This window comes from Coffea eugenioides, chromosome 8, assembly GCF_003713205.1.
Source record: "Coffea eugenioides isolate CCC68of chromosome 8, Ceug_1.0, whole genome shotgun sequence".
Classification (NCBI taxonomy): Eukaryota; Viridiplantae; Streptophyta; class Magnoliopsida; order Gentianales; family Rubiaceae; genus Coffea; species Coffea eugenioides.
This window is the reverse complement of record NC_040042.1, coordinates 45,569,934-45,590,810: the sequence shown is the minus strand read 5'-3', so window position 1 is coordinate 45,590,810 and position 20,877 is coordinate 45,569,934. Positions and strand designations below refer to the sequence as shown.

Sequence of the window (20,877 nt, the reverse complement as noted above, 5' to 3'; positions counted from 1 at the left end):
CTCCAACAATAACAAAAGCATAATTACGAAGAAATCAATTACCAAGTCATTGCCGTGTTTGACCTCCAGAGCTTCGTCAGTTACAATCCATACATACACAGAAGTGTACGTATAGGTAGAAAGAGAAACACAAAATATTTAATTGCATAAATATGTATATGTATATGTGATCTGTTGCATTCTTCTGCTATCATCAATTTATGGCTGTTTAATCTTGTCTAGTTTTTTGAAAATTTCCCATCTTTTTATGTATTTTTAATATTTGGAGAGAACGTTCGATTAGATTTGATCAGTGAATTTGAGCTGATATTTCTTCTGACTGAATTGGAGTGAAGAAATGCGACGAGTGAACGGAATAGGAGGCGAGAGGAGGGCCGGAGGAGTTAATAATACTCTCGAGACAATAAACGCAGCTGCAAATGCGATCGCGGCGGCGGAGAATCGTGTGCCTCAAGTTGGTGTTCAGGTAAACTGAAAAGAAAGCAAAGTTTTATTTCTTTTGGTTTCAGTGTTTTGATATTTTATTGGATACTGTGTCATTCTGTGGTTGAATATTAGTTAATGGAGTTTTTTTTTTTTTTTTTGGTTGTTCGTTGATGGTTTAGAGTTAAGATCTAGTGATTAAGAGGTTTAATTTTGAATTTTAGTGAATGATTGAATTTTGAGTATTATTTTTGTGAATCTTTGATTGATATTTTATATCTGATTTAAAGTTGATTCTGCTTTTTATTCAGCTTCATGCTTAAATGTCTCAGTATTTTCTGATAGCCAATTTCATGTTTGAATTTTGGATGTGGAAATTTTACTCGTAGCGAACAGTTTTTCTGAGTTTGATATGTAAAAAACTGAAGCTTTTTTGTGTGGTTGACAGCGATTTATTATAATTGTTGGAGAAAGTTAATAACATGTTCTGTTTTTGCTGGAAAATTTCAGTTCTGATGCTATTTCTAAGAGTAGTTATGTACTATAATGCCTTACATCAACTGATTTTGAGGTAATAATGCTTTAATATTCCACAAGTCCAGTATTTTGGGAGCCAATTCGTTCTTGAGTTTCTAAGAGCTTAGAAGGAATTTTGATCAAGTTTGGTGTCTTCCGGATATTGAGGGAATGAGAAGATATGGGAATCGAGTGGATTATCCTGTTGGTAAGTGAAAGTGAGGTAGATTGTGTAATCTTAACTTATGGCTTTTGACTTTAGAAGTTAACTGTATAAACTTACCATTACCGAACACTAGTTAGATATTGTTTACTCTGCTGTGGAGAAACAAACTTCTAAATTGATAAATTCGTGTTGTTGTTATGGTTGTTTTATTGCACTTTATGGCGTTTAGTGTCAGAGTAGAATTTACTATAGCTTTTTAAATTTCCTCCCTGTTGAATTGGAGTTCTTGACTTGGATTTACCAACTGAATGTGAAAGACTCTGCAACTAACAAAGGTTAGCTTTGGAGTAGAAGAGCATTGCTGTCCACCCTGCAGATGTACTTGTCAGAGAAGTTAAAAGGCTTAACTTTTTGCTGATCTTTTTGTCGCCTACTTGTTTTGCCAACTTCACAAATTAATTATTTTTCTTTATTTCACGATATATTTTCTGTTGCGTCATCAAGTGTACGTGTGATTGTGCGTTCTGTAGGCATTAGAGGAGTTATGACAGTTGTTCTATCTGTGGGAAAAGAGACAAAGCAACCCACCTGAGAGAAAAATGTATAGTTGTTTGTATATACAGCAGAGGTATATTGGGACAGTTAAGAGACTTTAAGAATGAAGTGAACTTTTTCTTGGGAAACGTGACTAATCTATGTTAAGACTGATGGTTTAGGAATGGTGAAGAACGCATTCCGCGTGAGTGATATTTTGAGAGTCATGACGTTGAAAATGACGTTGGGTATTTGAGGGATGCTAATCTCTGATGGGACAGTAAGTACTAGGTTTGCATGTGGTGGTGCTTGGCTGGGAATTTCACTTCGATGCTCCAAAACTATAACTGAATGACCAAGAAGACCAGAAGAGGTACAATCTTGGCTCTCCAGTCTCAATCCAGTAGGATGATGTTTGATGACTGTATGTTATGAGATAGTACGATAGATCCTCAGTGGATTGTATCGATGAATCCTTATTGATTGATGGTTTAAACATGCCCTTGGCTTTGCCATTATGCCCTTATGATGCTTCTCATGTATAGCAGGAGGAGAGAACCATTGCGCTTGGCTGTGCCATATTGTCAGCCATGTGTAGATATTAACTCCTGTTGGAGAGGAAGAAAAGAGGTGTACGAATTGTGTTCTAGTGCATGGTGTCAACGGTGAGAGGAAGAAAAGAGGCGTACAAATTGTGTTCTAGTGCACGGTCATTAATTGCAATCCCTTTCTTGGCAGTAACTATAATTAGAATTTAAACTTTGGGGTCAATGGGGCCTTCAAGCATCCCGATTGCCTTTACTCCTGCTGAGACAAAATCTTTTATTTGACTAATTTGATGAATTTTTAAATTGTGCAAATTAGTGCATTGTGTGGGATCTCTTTTCTTTCCATTTGGGGCATATTTTGAGGTATATTTTGAATGTAGACATATTCAAGTGGTGCTATAAAGTTGTTCTGATGAGCATTTTCCCTATAAAACTTTAGCTGGATAATGCACGTTATTCTAAAATGGTAGCATTTGGGTTATATGGGATTGACGTCCATCCATCTGAACGTGCAGACTTATGTGCTATTGAGAGCATCAATTCAGTGTGGCAGCAATAGCACATGGACTTAGTAGAATAATTAATAATTAAGTGTGAAGAATTGTCTATAGCAAGTAGCAACCTGATTTTGTGATTGTTGCCAACTCCGGCAATATTTGACTAAGAGTGCCAGTTAGGGATGGATTTTGATTATTAAAGTTGATTGTTCGCTCTCATGTTTGGGGATATTCTTGACAATTGCGTCATCTTCTTTTGTTGATGGCCTTGAAAATTGTTGCTACTGTGAGTGTTTGATTTTAGAATTTGAAGCAAAAATTAGACTGCTCTTGATGTTCCATGTTGCCAAGTTGATTTTTTCAATTGTTGTTTCAGTGAGTATTATTTTTCACTTTATCATGGATAGAGGTTCTTTGTTGAACATTGCCTCACTACCCTATTTAGCTAGCAACATGAAAATTAAAGTGTCTGCTAAATTGTTGATATCAGATTTTCACATGAAAAAAAAAACATAGTTCCTTTCACTTGCTTTTTTGGGTCTAGCAAAGGACCTCCTAAGGTTTGTGGGGTGGAAAGGAACTATGTTTTTCCCAGAGAAGAAGCTGGTGGATTACAGGACCTCCTGGGCAGTTTTGATGTAGCTTCAGATTTTTGATCATTCAGTTCCTTGGAACAAATTTTGAGTTCAAATTTGTTTGTCATTATTAAGTTTTTATTGCCCATTCCGCTTTTTCTCATTGCGCCCTTTAGATTAGTCTACAATACTACAGGGTTTTAGATTTATTTGGCCCAAAATTTGAGTGCGAAACATTGGTATTTGTATCTATACGTTTTTGTGCCTGAGTCCCCAGAATCTCATTTGATGGTTATTGCTGAATATTGAAATTTTTTTCAGTTAGCTGTTTGATTCTGTGCCTGGGTCTCCTGGACCAAGTTTGATGGTTAATTACTGAATATTCAATTTGTTTCACTTTACAAAATCCTATTTCTGTGTCAAATTCAGAATTGCGCATTTTTCTTTGGGTACATGCAAAAGACATTTTATTACGCTTTGGGCAAAAATTACTATTATATCATTGCAATCTCCTGTCATGTGCAGAAAAGAAGATGGGCTAGCTGCTGGAGCTTATATTGGTGTTTTGGATCTCATAAACACACCACGCGCATTGGACACGCTGTTCTTGTTCCTGAACCTATAGCTCCAAGGGCCGATCCTCCTGCGGTTGAAAATCAAACTCAAGCACCTTCTGTGGCACTCCCTTTCATTGCACCTCCCTCCTCTCCTGCTTCTTTCCTTCAGTCAGAACCTCCATCTGCAACTCAATCACCACCTGGCCTACTGTCCCTCACATCTATGTCTGCAAGCATGTATTCCCCTGGTGGGCCTGCCTCAATGTTTGCTATTGGCCCCTACGCCCATGAGACACAATTAGTTACTCCACCTGTTTTCTCAACCTTTACAACCGAACCATCTACTGCTCCCTTTACTCCGCCACCAGAGTCTGTCCACATGACTACTCCATCTTCACCTGAGGTGCCATTTGCTCGGCTACTTGACCCAATAGACCAAAATTGTGAAGATGGTCAGAGATATCCTTTGCCTCAATATGAATTTCAATCGTATCAGCTTCAACCTGGAAGCCCTGTCAGCCACCTAATCTCGCCCAGCTCAGGCATCTCTGGTTCAGGTACTTCATCTCCTTTCCCTGATGGTGAGTTTGTTTATGGACGGCCCCACTTCCTAGAGTTCAGAAGTGGTGATCCTCCCAAGCTTTTGAACCTTGAAAAGATTGCACCTCATGAATGGGGTTCTCGGCAAGGATCTGGTACTATCACGCCCGATACTGTGGCACCTAGATATCGCAATGGGTTTCTTCTGGATAATCAGAAATCTGATGCTTCTACAGTTTCAAATTCATATAACGTCACGAGAGTTGATGAAACTGCTGTTGATCACCGAGTTTCCTTTGAGATAACTGCAGAAGAAGTTGTTAGATGTGTTGAAAAGACGCCAGCAGTCTTTCCCAAGGCCGTATTAGCAACTACTCCATCGAATACTGAATGTGTGGTTAAAACAGAGGATAATCCAAAGGAAATGGCAAATGGACATGAAGGCTGTGCTAGCGAAGCCTCAAGAATTGGTTCTGGTAGAGCTTCTGTAGATGGCGATGGTGGCCAGTGGCATCAGAAGCAGCGAACAATAACCCTTGGCTCTGCAAAAGAATTCAACTTTGACAGTGTTGATGAAGGGAATTCTGATACACCTAATATTGGATCTGACTGGTGGGCCAATGAGAAAGTTATGGGGAAGGATGGTGTGGCAGGCAAAAGCTGGACTTTTTTCCCTGTGATGCAGCCAGGAGTCAGCTAATGGCTGCATTGGGTTTTACACCTGTGCAACAAGCTTGTTGCATGGCTTGATTCTCTGAAGTCTGAACCCAGCCAGCAAGGAGCAGAACAAATGGTTGAGCTTTACAAGGTTCTGATGTTGATGATACATGGCAGCACTGACCAAAAAATGGAGGCTGTTTTTTGCACATTTCTGACCGTAGAAATGAGTGAAGGTGAGGTAATATTAAGATTTAGTGAGGATATTGCATCTCCTTATCCTCTACCTAAAGCAGATTCATAATAGTAATTAACATGATCTAGATATTTGGCTTTTCCTTTTTGATATGTAATATAAGCTATAGATAGAACAGTTGTTTTAATGCAGCCCATGATGATGACTACATAACAGCTTCAGTTTAATCTTTTGTTTCTCTCTTCGTTTGGCGTAGTGTTCTAATCTTATTTCATCTGGAAACTTTGGAGGATACTACTGTGCTTACCTGAATATGTTCGTCAAGCTCCATATCCTGTCAGGTTTTGACTTCAGTTTTGTTAGCGTCCAATACATGGTTGCATAAACTGCGTGAGTTGCAACGGACTCTGCACTAAATTGCAACGTCACTCCAGTTTCATGTTTCATTTTATTTGCAGAATGGAAGTGAGGCTGCCAATTCTTGTCCTAGCTCATCAGTTACTGAAGCAGTCTCGATGCATAATCATTGAGTTCCTCAGTTGCCTGGACTTGTGCCGACATTAGGTGAGTTGCTTAGCTCCAAGCGCTCATGCCAACTGTTTGGACTCTTGGGGTTTGTATTTTACCCTGAACAACATCATCGACCCTAGAATTAATTGGCTTGTCACGTTGCAAGATCCAAATTTTAAATCATGTTATAGTTGCTGCAATTTGACATTGTCAAATTTTTATTTTTTTTTTGCGTGTCAACAAATTGACAATAATGTTCTCTTTGTAAATGAATCTTACTGTGCTTGACCATATAGGAGAGATGAGTTAAAGCCGGCACCATGGCGATGTCTCACCATGGCCAGCATATGTGAACTATTGACAGTAATATTTGCAAGGGCAGACACAAAGTTGGCTCCGGATAATTAAGTAGCAAGAGTGTGTGACTTTAGTGCAATTATGCTCTAAGAAGCCAGTGTAGGTGTAAAGTCTGTAAATTTTCTTTTGTGGGAAAGAGACATAGAAAGGTTAAAAATTTACACCTTGTACAGAACTGACTGATAAAAATGTCTCGCAAATCCAGTGCAAGTCGTCTTATGAGAGTCAAGGAAAACTCAGACCGATACGAATTCCAGTTTAAATAACAAGAAATTTCACTTTTCTTAAAATAATCTGGGCAGAACGTAAACAGGGCTTTTTGTTTGTGGGGATTCAAAACGAAGCCAAATAAAATAATTGTTCAAGAACAAAACAGCTCTTCGCAGTCACAATTGACTCTCACAAACTCATTGACTGATTTAGAGAAAAGAAAAAAAGAAATGGAAATACTAATTGAAGGAGAAACTGAAACGTAGTGACCGGTAGGATGATAATAAATTAAAGATCCTCAAATCCAAGATTCTATTACTTGCCTATATGCTCTAAGAGGAAAAGCCTTAAAGCATACTAATCTAAAATTTTTCAACATATTTTTACCGCTCTTGTAGGTATTCACAAACTAAAATTGAGGTTGACTTTGCCTATTTAGACGATAATACTTTTGACCTCTCATATTTGTTTGTTGGGAGCAGAATCTTACAACAGGTGGATTATATAACAAAAAAAGAAAAATGAGAAAAAAATAATATGCTTTCGTAAAATGAAAAAAATATGTTTCATAGATGGACTAGATTCAGGTGGTACCTTCAATTTTTCGTTCTCAATAGCTTTTTTTTTTTTTTTTTTCTGACGAAAGTGGGTATCTGGGATTCACGGGTTATAATCCCGGACCCGACTATTCCCACTCCGCTTGTGCCCCATCCCCCAGAAGACACAAGACGTTAGAAGGGGTCGAACCGAAACCACCCAATATCAGGACATGAAGAGGCGCCCAGCACCAGCCGAGCCAACCCGAGGATAAAAGCACACTCAATAGCTTTTCATACATGTAGTTTTCTTCATGTTTATCGACCCCAGCTGAAAAGTTTCCAAAAATGAAAGGACAAAAGAAAATAAAAATAAGAAGCATCCTCTTTTGCCCCCTTTAGAAGGTTCTAACTGCTAACTCACTCTGACAAATAGATATCAGAGTACTTTTCCATTCAAACTTCAAAGTCTTCCCGAACCAGGTATGGTCCATCTTGGACTGCTATGACCAGCATTCTATATTTCTACGGTCAAATATTCAATTTCTCCCCTTTCTTGACAACCATCACCTATTTGACCCTCTAGAATGGTAGACCGCTGCCACCCCTACAAAAATCAACACCTGCCTTTTCTTCGGCCATCCATAATCAAATCTCTGTCCAACCTCTTTACATCTCGCTATACTGGTTCCGCCCCTCTTTCTCCTGCAGTGCCTCTTTGCTAAACTACCTAGCTTAATTATCGAAGCTTGGAGAAAGCAGTTATTCTTCAATTGCTTTTACAAAAAAAATTTCCTCCTTATTCCATTTTTCTTGAGATTCTTTGCTTTTCCCGTCATTCAATCATCTCTAATTGTCCCAAGATTGAATCTTTTTGCAGATTCGGCTTGAGTGTTTTCAAGTTTTGTTGTTAATCTTCCTTGAATTTGAGATTTCTTGAAGCTTCTGTAGAAGAAAGTATAACTCAGAGGGTGGAAGCTCCAAAAATGCCGCCTTTTGCAGGACCCAAGCCTCATTTGGATGGCTTCTACCAGAACTCCAGAGATTCAATCTCTAATGTGATCACAATTGATGTGGGTGGTCAGATTTTCCAAACCACACGACAAACCCTAGCTTTAGCTGGTTCCAAATCTCTTTTCTCGAAATTGTCCAATTTGCAGGGTACAATCCCTTTTATTGACAGAGATCCAGAGCTTTTCTCTATTCTCCTTTCCCTTCTAAGAACCGGAAATCTTCCATCAAAAGCTAAAGCCTTTGATGTTCAAGACCTAATCTTTGAGTCCAGATTCTACGGTATTGAGAATCTTCTCATCAATTCTCAATCAAATCCTTCTCTGTTTGAAGCCTTTAATGTTGATAAATCCACGATTTTACCCTTGAGTGGCAGGGACTCGCCTTCAACTATCTCAACAACCCAATTTGGATCAGTTCATGTGGCAAATGGTTGTAAAATCACTTCTTTTGATTGGTCATTGCAGAGAAAATCAACCATTCTGACTCAATTTACAGCCATCGATTCGCTATTGGCATTGTCCCCCAAAACAGTAGCGGCGGGTGCCACGGACTTTTCAGGGTTGCAGATCATTGACCTTGATAAGGGTATTGTGAAGGAAACTTTGAACTGGGAAAATGTGACAAGGTCTTCTTCGACTGTGCAGGCAATTGGTTCATCATCGGAATACTTATTTACAAGTTTCGAGTCTGGTAGGAGAAATTCCAATTGCGTTATGGTTTATGATATTAACGATGGTTTTAGGCCTGTTACCACCATTGGTCATTATGAAATTTTTGGTGCTGAGCTGGATTCTGGTATTCCAGCAACAAAGCTGCAATGGATTTCTAGTCATAATTTGCTGATGGCTTCTGGCTCCCACAGTGGTCCTGCTGGTGTGGTAGGGAATATTAGGTTTTGGGATATGAGGTCTGGAAATGTTGTTTGGGAAGTCAAGGAAAAGGTTGATTGCTTTTCTGATGTCACAGCGTCAGATAATCTCTCAGCCCTGTTTAAGGTTGGTGTGAATTCTGGTGAAGTTTTCTTCACTGATTTCAGGAGTATTGGCGCTGCTGAGGATTCATGGGTTTGTCTAGGAGATGTGAGAAAGGTGATCAATGGAAAGAAGGAAGGTTCAGGGTGTAAAATTGAAAGCCATGGAAATCAAGTGTTCTGTAGCAAAGGAGGAAACATTGAGCTGTGGTCTGAAGTTCTGACTGGTTCTTCTATAAAGGGTGAAAATGGAAGAGTAGAGGACAGAGTCTTTAGGAAGAACTCCATGGGAAGAGCAAAAGATATGGGTGGTAGCAGGATAACAAACTTGGCTTTCGGGGGTAACAAAATGTTCGTCACCAGGAAGGACCAGCAATTTGTTGAGGTTTGGCAGAGTTCGGTTAGGGGATTTTAGTATCAAATGTAAAATAGTTCTTAGTTAGCATATTCGTTTGTAAATACTGTTTGCACTTAATTAAGCCCTGTATTTACAAGTTGATGCATCTGAAATTATGTCAATACAGCAGCTGTGATTCCTTCTCTGTTGTACCTCTGTGGACACTGCATTGTTGGTCATTACTTTGCTGCTTCTTTCAGATGTCATTGGACTGTGTTCCTTTAGGACAAAAAGTTTTATGTTTATCCTCCGGAAATGAGACTATCTATTTCAGATTTTAAATCAACAACTTCTTTGCGCTTATCAGTAGTATATCTAAGGTTAAAGTTTTTGATATTCATCTTCTGCAAATCCATACCATTTTTCTTTCCTTTTTTTTTTTTTTTTGTGTTGCAAATAAAAAGGAATTAAGGGTCGAATCAGAAATTTACGATCACTTGAGTAACAGTAACGTGAAGCTGGGTTGGGGACTAATTCCGTAGCATGTGTCATAAGACTCATAACAACATTGGAAGCATTTAGCGATGAATTTGTCTGCATCACATATCCATTGTTGTCCATTACAGACCAGCATGTTGTTTGGTACTTGACCCAATCAAAGTGTCTGCTGATTCCTTTGTTTTTTTGGGTCCTAATGCATACGCAATTTTGTTTCTTATGAAAGTAGACTCTTAATTTTCTTTCGTGGAAACGTGCGGTTTAAAAGTCAAGACCTTTCAGAAACCAATTAGCAGTTTACAAGTTTTGTTGGCAAAACGTCATATTGATCATATGTTTGACAAAAGTTGGAGGTGATCAATTATTTATTTAATAATAAGCACGAATTCAGCGTTTATCGAGACTCCATGTTCGTCTTTGAATTCAAAAACATCATTGTTCACACGCCAATCAGCTCCCCAAAGTCTAATTAATTAAAGAGACGTGACTCATTCATTATGTACATATGTGTCTTTAAACTCGGATCGGACTGCCGGTCGAATCGAAAACCGGCTAAGTGTCCGGTTCGAGTTATTCAAAAAAACCGTATGAGTAAAAACTCGATCAAAAATCGAGCTTAAGAGGAAAAAATTGAAAGAACGGTTCAGTCAAAACCTTTTTCAATATTATGTTTTGACCCCTAAGTTGTTAAAAATTATTAATATACCTCAAATATTTCATACTTTATAAATGTTATCCTAAGTTTTGATGTTATTTTTCAATCAAGTCCATAATTTTAATTCTAAACTTGTTAATGTTCATTAAATAATATAAATTGCTACTTAATCGTTCTAATTTCTTTGTATTTCTTGTTAAATATATTTGAAACATAAAATATATATGAATATACCTTTATTAATATTAACATGCTCTTAGGTATTTTACATACAATATTTTAATTTTTAAATAATTTTTATTTATGACATCATCCGATTCAACCCTGATCGAATCCGGTCGAACCTATTAATCCCTGATTCCTGAGCTCGACTGAGTCGATACCCGGTCCGAGTCTGAAACATAGATATACAGCAGTATGATGCAGTAGCGTCTTTCGAAAGGGGGAAATCTGCAATTGGCAAGTGATATATGGGCTAGGCTAAAGTATACCAAACAAGAGTACATGTATCTCTTTTTTTTGGGTGGACCCTCCTCATGAATAACCAGTGTGCATTCTAATGGACAAAATTCAGAAGCCACTCGCTCATTTGGGTGTCTTAAAAAAATTTGCTCATTGCCGTCAAATTCCAGATCATACACTCTCAGAGAACCTATTGATTTCTACAAAAGGTTGATCAGATGAATCGTGGGCTCAGCCCAGCACCAAATCTGAGGACTTGCTAACTTCTTTGAGTAAATGCTTGGACAATGGTCGATGGACAGATGTGATGCAAACAGAAAGCTCAACGTCCATCCCAGATAGGTCTGCCCCGCCCCCAGAACAAAAATTTTTGTTCCTTTGGCAACAAGTTTACACTTTCTACCAAGCCACGTTATGGTATGCCGGCCCCTTTTGTTTTGTGATTGACAGCTAAGAGAGGCAGGCTGTGCCACTAACAGCCCTTGCCCACCGCTGTTTGATCTGAATTTTGTTTTCTGAAATACGTTGCCATTTCAATTACATAAATTCATGTAAGTTGAGTCAATGAAGACTATGGAAATTGGAACTTATAGAGAGATTATCTAGTCTACTGTTTTATATCTAATCTAAATATATAAAAGAGAGAGTTGGAGAATGAACAGTAACTTTTTGGTCAAGCGGTTATGCCGTGATTTTTGTGACTTTGAGGGGCGCTTTGGTCTTTTGGATCTTTTATATGCATCTTTTACTACTGCTACATGTTGCACCAATGAAAATGGCAGTAAGATATCCGGCAAATTACTCAAGTGCTGAGCTCAACATTTTTTGTCAGTATATCCAACTAGATTTTTACTGCAACGGTATCCAAAATTCTTTGTGCAAATAAGCGACGAGTCAGATACACAAATTGCCACTATTATAAACCCCATCTATATAAATTTTGTCAACAACTAAATCACTAAATATTATTCACTTATTTTTGCCTACCATACAACACCACCAATCAAAAACTTTTTGATGTACTTTAGTAGAGAAGAAACAGAGCATATGGTAAGATCAATATTTTCAACAAAATATATTGCAAATCAAAATCCACTTTAATTTTTTCTTACTTTTGCTATTAATTTTCAGGTCATACCAGCCAAATTTTTGCCGCATATAGGACGCCATATGCGAAGAACATCAATACTAAAAAATGGAAACAAATTTTGGTTTATTAGATTACATGAAAGTCCCGCAAATTCTAGCTAGAAAGAATTTCTATGCGATCACCAAATACAAGAAAATTTCATGATCCAATTTTTTCACGTAGGTGTAATGGCCTTTCGAGTGCAGATATTTGCTCCAAATCGTTGCTCAACTTTCTATGAATGGAACATTTTACCAGCCCAAAACTATGGCCAAACGAATACGGTATGGTACAAAATTATTACTCTCTAATTAAACACAATTTATCAACCTAATTGTTATCCAAAAAAACTGCAGGAACATTCTGCCCAATAGAAGGACTACTAACAAAGTTTCAATTCTATGTGACAATACAACCATATGATATAGACTACTTGGTAATTTTCATATTACACAAAATATTTAGCATATCAGTGTATCAATATTCTTACAAAAATTTCACATCTTTTTATGACAGGAATTACATCCAGATGATGCCTTCCATATTCTACCAAATAAAGATAGCATAATTGTGCTCTATTGTCAACAAAAGACTTGGGACATAAAAGTTGAGGAAAATTATTTAACAAATGGATGGAAAAAGTTGACAAAATTTCATTTAATTAAAGTAGATTATACTATCGTATTTACTCACTTAGGATTGAACAAATATGCACTTCAGATATTTGACGATGAACTTTTTCAAGTGTATCCAATATAATCTAAATACAATTAAAATGTTCACAAACTCAACGCAGTTATTTAACATTGTTACTCTAATAAACATAGTCCAATGAAATCCACTGAATAACATTGTTCACAAACTCAACGCAATTATTTAACATTGCTATTCTAATGAAATCAATTCCGGATGCACTTTTGTTCCACTATCATGTAACTATCAACCCAACTATGCATGTAATATCTTATGGACTGACTTCCATCCATGTAACTGCACTTCCTTCACTTTGTAACCATCTTTTTGTTCTACTTTCATGTAACTATCAGTCCAACTATGCATGTAACTATCTTGTGGAATGACTTCCATAAATGTAACAACACTTCCTTCGCTTTGTAATTTCAACTATACTTTTTCCCACCTTTATAATCACTTAACCCACACCACATAATTTATATTAATCATATAATTCTCTACACTACAACAAATACACAATAACTAAAAATTGTGCAATTTAACACGGGAAATATTAGCTCTCCTGCGCATCGCGCAGGCCGTCCCACTAGTTATATGTAGAAGAGCCAGCCAAGCAATCGATAGTGTACTTAGACACTTTTTTAAGTGCTGTTTTTCACCTAGAACTTTTTTCCAATGCTTTTATTTTGCTGGTAAGAAAATATATGATCGAGTGTAAAGTAAAACTGAACTGTGTAATATACTTACTTATCGACACTGAAATGATTGAAGTATATTTAATATACATATATATATATATATATGTGCTGGATAATAATTTGATTTTGCCATCGATATAGTACATGGTCTACAACCAAATTCAAGATTCATTTATAGCCTCAGAAATGGGCAAGCGATTACACAATCAATAATAGATAAATGCCAATTTGGTCCCAAAATATGAAACATCATTGAAGAAAGCTTAGAAGTTAGATGGAATATTTTCTTCATATCCCACATTCGTAGCCCCCTCAATTTGATTACTCACCATCCTGCCCTACCTGTGCATTGAGAAATTTTGATTTTATTAATTGAAGGGACCCCTTCACCTGAAGCTCAACCGGGATGTAAAAGTAATGCTTTAGTTCATCAAACTAACACCAAAATTGAACTGTTTTTGTAGTGTTTTGTTTCTATCCTTTTTTTTTTATTTATTTAGCGTTAAATGCACCTAAACCCCCCTAGGGTTAAGTGATAATGATCAGAAAGAAAATCCACTAATTATTGTAATTTCACTAGAACAAAGAGAAAATCCCTCAATGTATTTTATATATATATATAAAGGGATTAACATTGAAGGTTAAAAGTAAAGCTTAACAGTAGAAAAAAGTAACCAAATAACATGATTGACTTGATCCTAAACGCCTAGTTAACAAGTAATACCCACCTTAAATATAAGTTTAACAAGAACCGAAAGAAAAATGATAGATTTACAGGGAGGTGATTGTTTATCAGTTACTTCCACACGCTGTTTACTTAGGAAGACCCTAGTCTATAAGTATTGATCCAAAGGGACTAACTTTAGGTGTTGAGCATAATTATAGATTTGTGAGCTGGTTAGGTAAGAATGTAAGATTGTAGAGGTCATTAAACATTCATAATCAATTGATGGAAGAAAGCCAATAATCTGAATTCCTGGGGCCGACTCTTGCATTATTGATTACCAAACATTGGACTGGAAGAAAATTTCATTGAAAATCAAGAAAAAAAAAACCTGTAAGTATCATCAACAGACGCGATTCTAATCAACAAGTTGCTTCAGACGGACGGACCCCTTTGTGAATTGGTGCTCTTAAGTGCAAATCAAGATTCAAGGCTGCTGCTGCATGGCCTCAATTTCCAACTCTTTAACATATATACACAAGAAAAATTTAACCAATGCATGTGGTGTGGGTGTCGTACTCCAATGATTGGTTTGTCATCAGCTATGCATCTTGATGATGGGACTGCTCTACTGATTGTTCCAATATCGTTAGCCAACTCTACTGATTAGAAGTAGGGGTAAATTAATTAGGATGTGAAATTGGTAACTGTCACAAATGTGGTGAAGGGTAAGAAGAGCAGCGCATCAACTCTGGTATGGCATGTGAAATTGTGTCTACCAAGAATATATGAGAAGAGGGTTTTTTTTTTTAATTTTTAACACCTATTCATAACTTATTATTGTTCCTTGATTAATCACACGAAAACTCTTAATTTGAAACCAAATTTGGCAGCTCTAGCTTTGAAGCACTAACATAACAGCCCCATATAATATGATGCCACCCAACCTGGTATTTGAATGACAAAATTTTTGGATTCTTCATAGTTAATGCAGTCAAAAACGTTAAAAATGAGAAAATTGAAGTGCAATATAACGTCAGTACGTATCAAACTTAAATTGGATTTCCAGGACAACTAGTAAGCAGTCTTCTTTTTGAAATTGCTTAAGCCATCCGTTTTGGAATGTTAAAAAAAAATTAACTACTACAGAACAGAAATTACGGGTCATTATTGTTTGTTTATTTACCATAGTAATTATTACTGCTTAAGACCGCGTCAGACGAAGAACAAGAAAAGCAGTGACTGAACAAATTAAGACTAGAGAGTTTTGTAAGTTACATCTAGCTCGCTCATTAAAAGGTGACAATAAAAGGCTTTAAGAAGTTGAAAAACAACAAATAAATATGAGCAAGAGAATACAAAGATGAGATTAATAAGGGAGAAAAAGCAAATTATAACCTTCCAAAAGTGAACCGAACCTTAGGCTCAACTTATGCAAATCCTTAAAAGCCTTGCAAGTAGAAGACGAGGGTTTAATAGCCTTAAAACGTAGGTGAGACGGTCACCAGACCTTTAAGTCCTTCTCACATCACATGTTAAGTTTCTGAACCGTAAGCAAGAATGAAACCTAAAACCAGATTTGGGGGCCAATTCATTAACTTTGTAAAAATATATATATACATATATTAAATATGGAAACGTTATTATTATCTATGACTTTTTTTTTTTTTGCCGACCCCGAAAGTGAAGGAAATCAAAGTCAAAGAAATTAACTGTTTACATCATCAGCTCCAGAAAAAAGAGAAACTATTTCTCTTTGTTGTGTTTTTCCTCTCTACGTGTTTTGCCTAGGTCTTCATACACTTTCTCAACTAATCCCATTTAACCTTTTCTCCTACATTTAATGCTGGAATTTAAGGGGGCTCTTCCAGCCAAATTAGGTGAGCACGGCATTTTTAAGATAGAGGAATATAATAATAATAAAAAAAAACCAAGCATTCTAGGAGTATTATCGTGTAACATACTCCATGGGGCAAATTTCATGTTTGGCCCCTGAATTTTAGTGCTAGCATCATTTCAGTCCCTTGTGTATACTTCACTCATACGATTGTTATTCTCTCACAATGGGGATAGATCGTGCATATTTTAAATTTAATTAGTGCTATTTGAGGACAATTAATGACTGCTAAAGTGTAAAAATTATTGAAACGTGAAATTATAAAAGGATTGCAAATGAAATACAGTCAAGCAATTAAGATTTTTTTTATCGTTATTTTAATAAAAGCACGCCATCCCGCCTCTTCTTCTTCTTTCTTTTTCTTTGTTTATATGTCTTAAGAGTTAAGACTATTAAAAAAAAAAGAAGCAAAAAATACACACGCGCACGCATAACTATTGAAAGATGAGAGACCTAATTGAACAAGCATATATAAAATACAGGGTGCCTAAATACGTTAACATTGAAAGATAAAGGACAAATTGAAACTAGTCCAAAACTTAGGACGCTAAAACATCAATTAATCCCCCCTACTACTACTGTACTACATGTAGTGACTTTTGCATTGGCATGACTGATTGCTTCCAACGGGGCTGCGGCGGTGAGAGTGATATCTCTTTTGTGATAAATACATGTGGCATTTGGCCAAGTCTTTGAAATAGACTTGCACCACACCATATAAGTTGCAACAAAAAAAGAAGAAGAAGAAGAAGAAGGGGGAGGTGCATCAGCATCATCAACATGAGTGTCCGCTTGGGCTTGTGAGTTGTGGCTCTGTTTAATTTTTGGCTCCCCCCTCCCTCCAACGACCCCTGATGGCATTTAATGTTTGCGCTTTAAAGCTGGTTTTGTTTAGTTTAGCCGTGGAACTATACAGTTGAGATAGCAAAAGCTTTTAAGGTCGTTTTACACAGCACAAAAAAACAGAGGGACAGAGATGAGCGTAATATACTACTACCATGTATATATATATATATATATATATATATATATTATGATTATGATTGTACAAATGTACAAATATGACTACATAATAAAATCATAAATCTCTTCTTCTCTGCAGCTGCATGATGTCTCTATATCCCTCCTCCAGTTTCAACAACAGTCCGGCCCCCTCATTTATTGCCTCTCCTTTCCCTGCTTTCCTATAAATCACTTTATCTTCTTTCTCCTCTGCCATTCACAGACAGACCTCTACTTCAATATTTCCTTCCTTCTTCTCTCCACCCCACCACCTCTTCTTCTCTCTCAACCTCATTTTCTTGTTTTTCTTTTCTTTTGTTACGTTCTTTTTTTCTCCTCTAATCCTCGGAGAATTTTTTAAAGAAGTACATATAGGACGTCCAATTCAGCAATCATTCTGACAAGGGATTTCATGTTTGAGGTCATTTTCAGAGTCTACAATTTCTGATCCTCAGCTATACTCTTTGGTAAGTTCAGAACTGTTTTTGCATTCTGGATGTTGGTTTTTCAAGTTTTAATTGATCAACTGCCATTGCCATTTTTTTAAAAAAAAAATATTCAATGAAGGCCTATGCCAAGTTTTTGCATTATGATTATTCATTTTTCGAATTTTAATTAATTAATTAATTGTCCTTTTACTCGAATTAAACGAAACTTAAGCCTTGCAAGGAAAAGCGATAAATAAAAATCATGATCTTATAATTATGAGACTAAATAAATGTCCATACTTGACAATTACCATCATTATTATTTTTGTCTAAAAGTGGTTTTCTTGTTCTCTTTATTACAGCGGGATTACATTTTTACAATTGGAATTGGTGAAGCAATTGAATTGGGAAGAAAACAAAAAACAAAAAAAAAAGAGCTGAGATGGATGCATCGACGGTCATGATGGTTTTGTCACTTGCAGCTGCTTATTTTGTATGGTTCAGATTCGTAGCGAGGTCCTGGCGGGGCCCACGATTCTGGCCCATCTTGGGCAGCCTGCCCGGATTGATTCAGAATTCTCAGCGCATGCACGACTGGATCGCCGACAACCTCCGGTCATGTGGCGGCACGTACCAGACTTGCATCTTTGCAGTTCCATTTTTAGCCCGGAAGCAAGGCCTCGTGACCGTAACGTGCGACCCCAGGAATTTGGAGCATATTTTGAAGGTTAGGTTCGACAATTACCCCAAGGGTCCCACCTGGCAAGCCGTGTTCCATGATCTACTCGGTGAGGGGATCTTCAACTCCGATGGCGACACGTGGCTGTTCCAGCGCAAGACTGCTGCACTGGAATTCACCACCAGGACGCTCAGGCAAGCCATGGCTAGGTGGGTGAGCCGGGCGATCAAGCTGAGGTTTTGCCCGATTCTTAAAGCGGCTCAAGTTGAGGGCAAGCCCGTTGACCTTCAGGACCTGCTCCTCCGGCTCACTTTTGATAACATATGCGGCTTGGCTTTCGGGAAGGACCCACAGACTCTGTCTCCTGGGCTACCGGAGAACGGCTTCGCTACGGCTTTTGATCGAGCCACAGAAGCCACTTTGCAAAGGTTTATTTTGCCTGAGTTCATCTGGAAGCTCAAGAAGTGGCTTCGGCTAGGAATGGAAGTGAGTTTGACCCATAGCTTGAAACACGTGGACGACTACATGACCAACGTGATCAACACGCGCAAGCTGGAATTGCTGAGTCAGCAGAATGGTGGGCCCCTGCACGACGATTTACTATCCAGGTTCATGAAGAAAAAGGAATCTTACACGGATAAGTTCCTCCAACACGTGGCACTCAATTTCATCCTAGCTGGACGCGACACGTCATCAGTGGCCCTGAGCTGGTTCTTCTGGCTGGTCGGCCAGAACCCTAGGGTGGAGGAGAAAATCTTGGTTGAGCTCTGCACCGTTCTGATAGGGACACGTGGCAGTGACACTTCAAAGTGGCTCGAAGAGCCCCTGGTGTTTGAAGAGGTTGAGCGGTTGACTTACCTTAAGGCAGCATTGTCCGAGACTCTCAGGCTCTATCCATCCGTGCCCCAAGACTCCAAGCATGTAATTTCCGATGACATATTGCCGGATGGTACATTTGTTCCGGCCGGCTCAAGCGTTACGTATTCAATATACGCCGCCGGGCGACTGAAATATGTTTGGGGCGAAGACAGCCTTGAATTTAGACCGGAAAGATGGATATCAGAAGATGGACAAAAGTTCGAACCCCATGACCAATTTAAATTCGTCGCGTTTAATGCTGGACCAAGGATTTGTTTGGGTAAAGATTTGGCATACTTGCAAATGAAATCAATAGCGGCGGCTGTGTTGTTGCGCCACCGGCTCACGGTGGCTCCCGGGCACAGGGTGGAGCAAAAGATGTCATTGACGTTGTTCATGAAAAATGGCCTCAAGGTCAATGTGCATGAAAGGGATTTGAGTCCTATATTGGTCAAAGTTGGCAAGGCCGATCACAGTGGGCTGAATCTAGGTAATGGATTCTGTCATGCAGAGGCTCCAATGCTTAATGGGGTTGATTGTGGTGACGGAGCATTTGTTAATATATAATTAATATTAGGGTATGATACGACGGTCCAAAGATAATTCTTTGTGACGGACGGCCACAATCAATCAATTGATGGTCATTCGATCACTTCAAATAGGACCCACATTTCAATCTCATGGTAATCAAGACCGACCGACTTAGGGGTGCCTCTCACAACGGATTATTTATCACAAGTGTCTCTCAGTCGTTTTTTTTTTTTTTTTTACATTTTCCAGTTCATAAAAGTCCTGGAATCGAGAGTCAGTGACTCTAATATATATATCCTTTACCTAAAGGGAGGTGATTGTCTAACTCCTTTTTTTATCCCTTCATTTCATCTTTCGGTTTTTCTTGTTTCCAAGAGTTCAATATATTGCATTGCATTCTAATATATATATATATATATATGAATAAAATCTCAATTTTGGTGTAGGTTATATCTCGAAGTAAAAAAAAGTATATGGATGGTAGGCATTGCTGAACCTCTCTTGCTTAATGAATTATAAGCATTTTTATATAATGAATGCTCTTTGTTGGGTTTGGGTTCTATCCCACTAACTGTTTAAAGGTTGGTGTGATAAAATTCAAATCCAACAAAATAAACGGTTGGTGGGATAAAATTCAAACACAACACTCATATTATATATTCTTATGCTACTATCCCTTGAAGTAAAGCCTTTTAGCAAATATTTTTTTTTTTAAAAAAAAAAAATTCGCTCTTAAATTCTTAATACGTTAATTAACGAATGGAGGGCTTCAAATTTTTGAGAAATTAAACTCCAGCAGATTTGAAGTTCTTGAGCATTGAATTCTCAAAACTCTTAACAGAAAATTTCAGCTATGCACTTCATCCATCCGATTCCCATGGCTATCTATAAGTGGGCTATTTTTTTTGTTCTTTTGCCGAATTATGCCTTTTATTTATTTTCTTTTTTTTTTTTTATATTCAGATGAGGAGAGTGGTCCACACTCCACAGTTAACCGTTTTTAATCATACCCAAAGATCAGCTGGCATTTATGATGATGAACCAATATATAATTTCGCAGGGAAATTCTTTGACCTACATTTCCGGTTATTAAATAGCATTTGTCCTTGCAAAATTGGCAAGGAAGGCCAGCAGCCCTTCGTTTTTGATTTGTTCGTTTCATCTCTCACATATTTAGTGGTTTCATAGACTTTTTGTTTTGTAGCACTGCTCATGACACAAGTCGTAATGCCACGAAAACGGTACCCACCTAAAATAAATTTATACTGACCCCTCACCACTTAAAACACCTTCCAAGAAATGTATTTATAGGTCAATAATAACAACAATAATGGCTCAAATGCCAATTCAAAACTACTGTAAATTTTAAAAAAAAAAAAAAATCTTCTAATGCTTGACAAATTTCCAATGTTCTTGATTCAGTTTTGGGATTATATATTCAAGTTCCCGGAATCTTCTCTGATCTAATATATGCTTGAGAAAGGATAAGTCAATTTAATCCAATATGATGAGTACAGGGAAAATTCGATAGTTATGGCAA

At 37.5% G+C, this 20,877-nt stretch overlaps 3 protein-coding genes across 6 annotated transcripts; all 3 read left to right on the top strand.

Moving 5' to 3' along the window:
- Window positions 1–47: 47 nt before the first annotated feature.
- Window positions 48–6,065, top strand: LOC113781752 (proline-rich receptor-like protein kinase PERK8). 4 transcript variants are annotated; one of them, XR_003469664.1, is made up of 4 exons: window positions 143–466; window positions 3,785–5,249; window positions 5,466–5,550; window positions 5,668–6,065. XR_003469664.1 is itself a non-coding variant. In XM_027327744.1 (3 exons), the coding sequence occupies exons 2-3, from the start codon at window positions 338–340 to the stop codon at window positions 5,054–5,056; spliced, it is 1,401 nt and encodes a 466-aa protein (XP_027183545.1). In that variant the 5' UTR covers window positions 48–115; window positions 336–337; the 3' UTR covers window positions 5,057–5,451. The 4 variants fall into 4 exon arrangements, 2 of the variants coding, with proteins under 2 accessions (XP_027183545.1, XP_027183546.1); XM_027327744.1 differs by lacking the exons at window positions 5,466–5,550; window positions 5,668–6,065 and adding an exon at window positions 48–115 and having other exon boundaries at window positions 336–466; window positions 3,785–5,451; XM_027327745.1 differs by lacking the exons at window positions 5,466–5,550; window positions 5,668–6,065 and adding an exon at window positions 85–105 and having other exon boundaries at window positions 336–466; window positions 3,785–5,451.
- A 1,312-nt stretch (window positions 6,066–7,377) lies between these two features.
- LOC113781401 (BTB/POZ domain-containing protein At5g41330) lies at window positions 7,378–9,359 on the top strand. The gene has a single exon (XM_027327328.1). The coding sequence runs from the start codon at window positions 7,809–7,811 to the stop codon at window positions 9,219–9,221; it is 1,413 nt and encodes a 470-aa protein (XP_027183129.1). The 5' UTR covers window positions 7,378–7,808; the 3' UTR covers window positions 9,222–9,359.
- A 7,636-nt stretch (window positions 9,360–16,995) lies between these two features.
- Window positions 16,996–19,685, top strand: LOC113781424 (cytochrome P450 86A22). Its single transcript, XM_027327357.1, has 2 exons — window positions 16,996–17,308; window positions 17,632–19,685. The coding sequence occupies exon 2, from the start codon at window positions 17,712–17,714 to the stop codon at window positions 19,371–19,373; it is 1,662 nt and encodes a 553-aa protein (XP_027183158.1). The 5' UTR covers window positions 16,996–17,308; window positions 17,632–17,711; the 3' UTR covers window positions 19,374–19,685.
- Window positions 19,686–20,877: the final 1,192 nt, after the last annotated feature.

Coding starts and splice junctions, on each gene's coding strand:
- LOC113781401 (XM_027327328.1), top strand. CDS start 7,809: ATGCCGCCTTTTGCAGGACCCAAGCCTCATTTGGATGGCTTCTACCAG.
- LOC113781424 (XM_027327357.1), top strand. CDS start 17,712: ATGGATGCATCGACGGTCATGATGGTTTTGTCACTTGCAGCTGCTTAT.
- LOC113781752 (XM_027327744.1), top strand. CDS start 338: ATGCGACGAGTGAACGGAATAGGAGGCGAGAGGAGGGCCGGAGGAGTT. Junction 467..3,784: donor TGCCTCAAGTTGGTGTTCAG/GTAAACTGAAAA, acceptor TGTCATGTGCAG/AAAAGAAGATGGGCTAGCTG.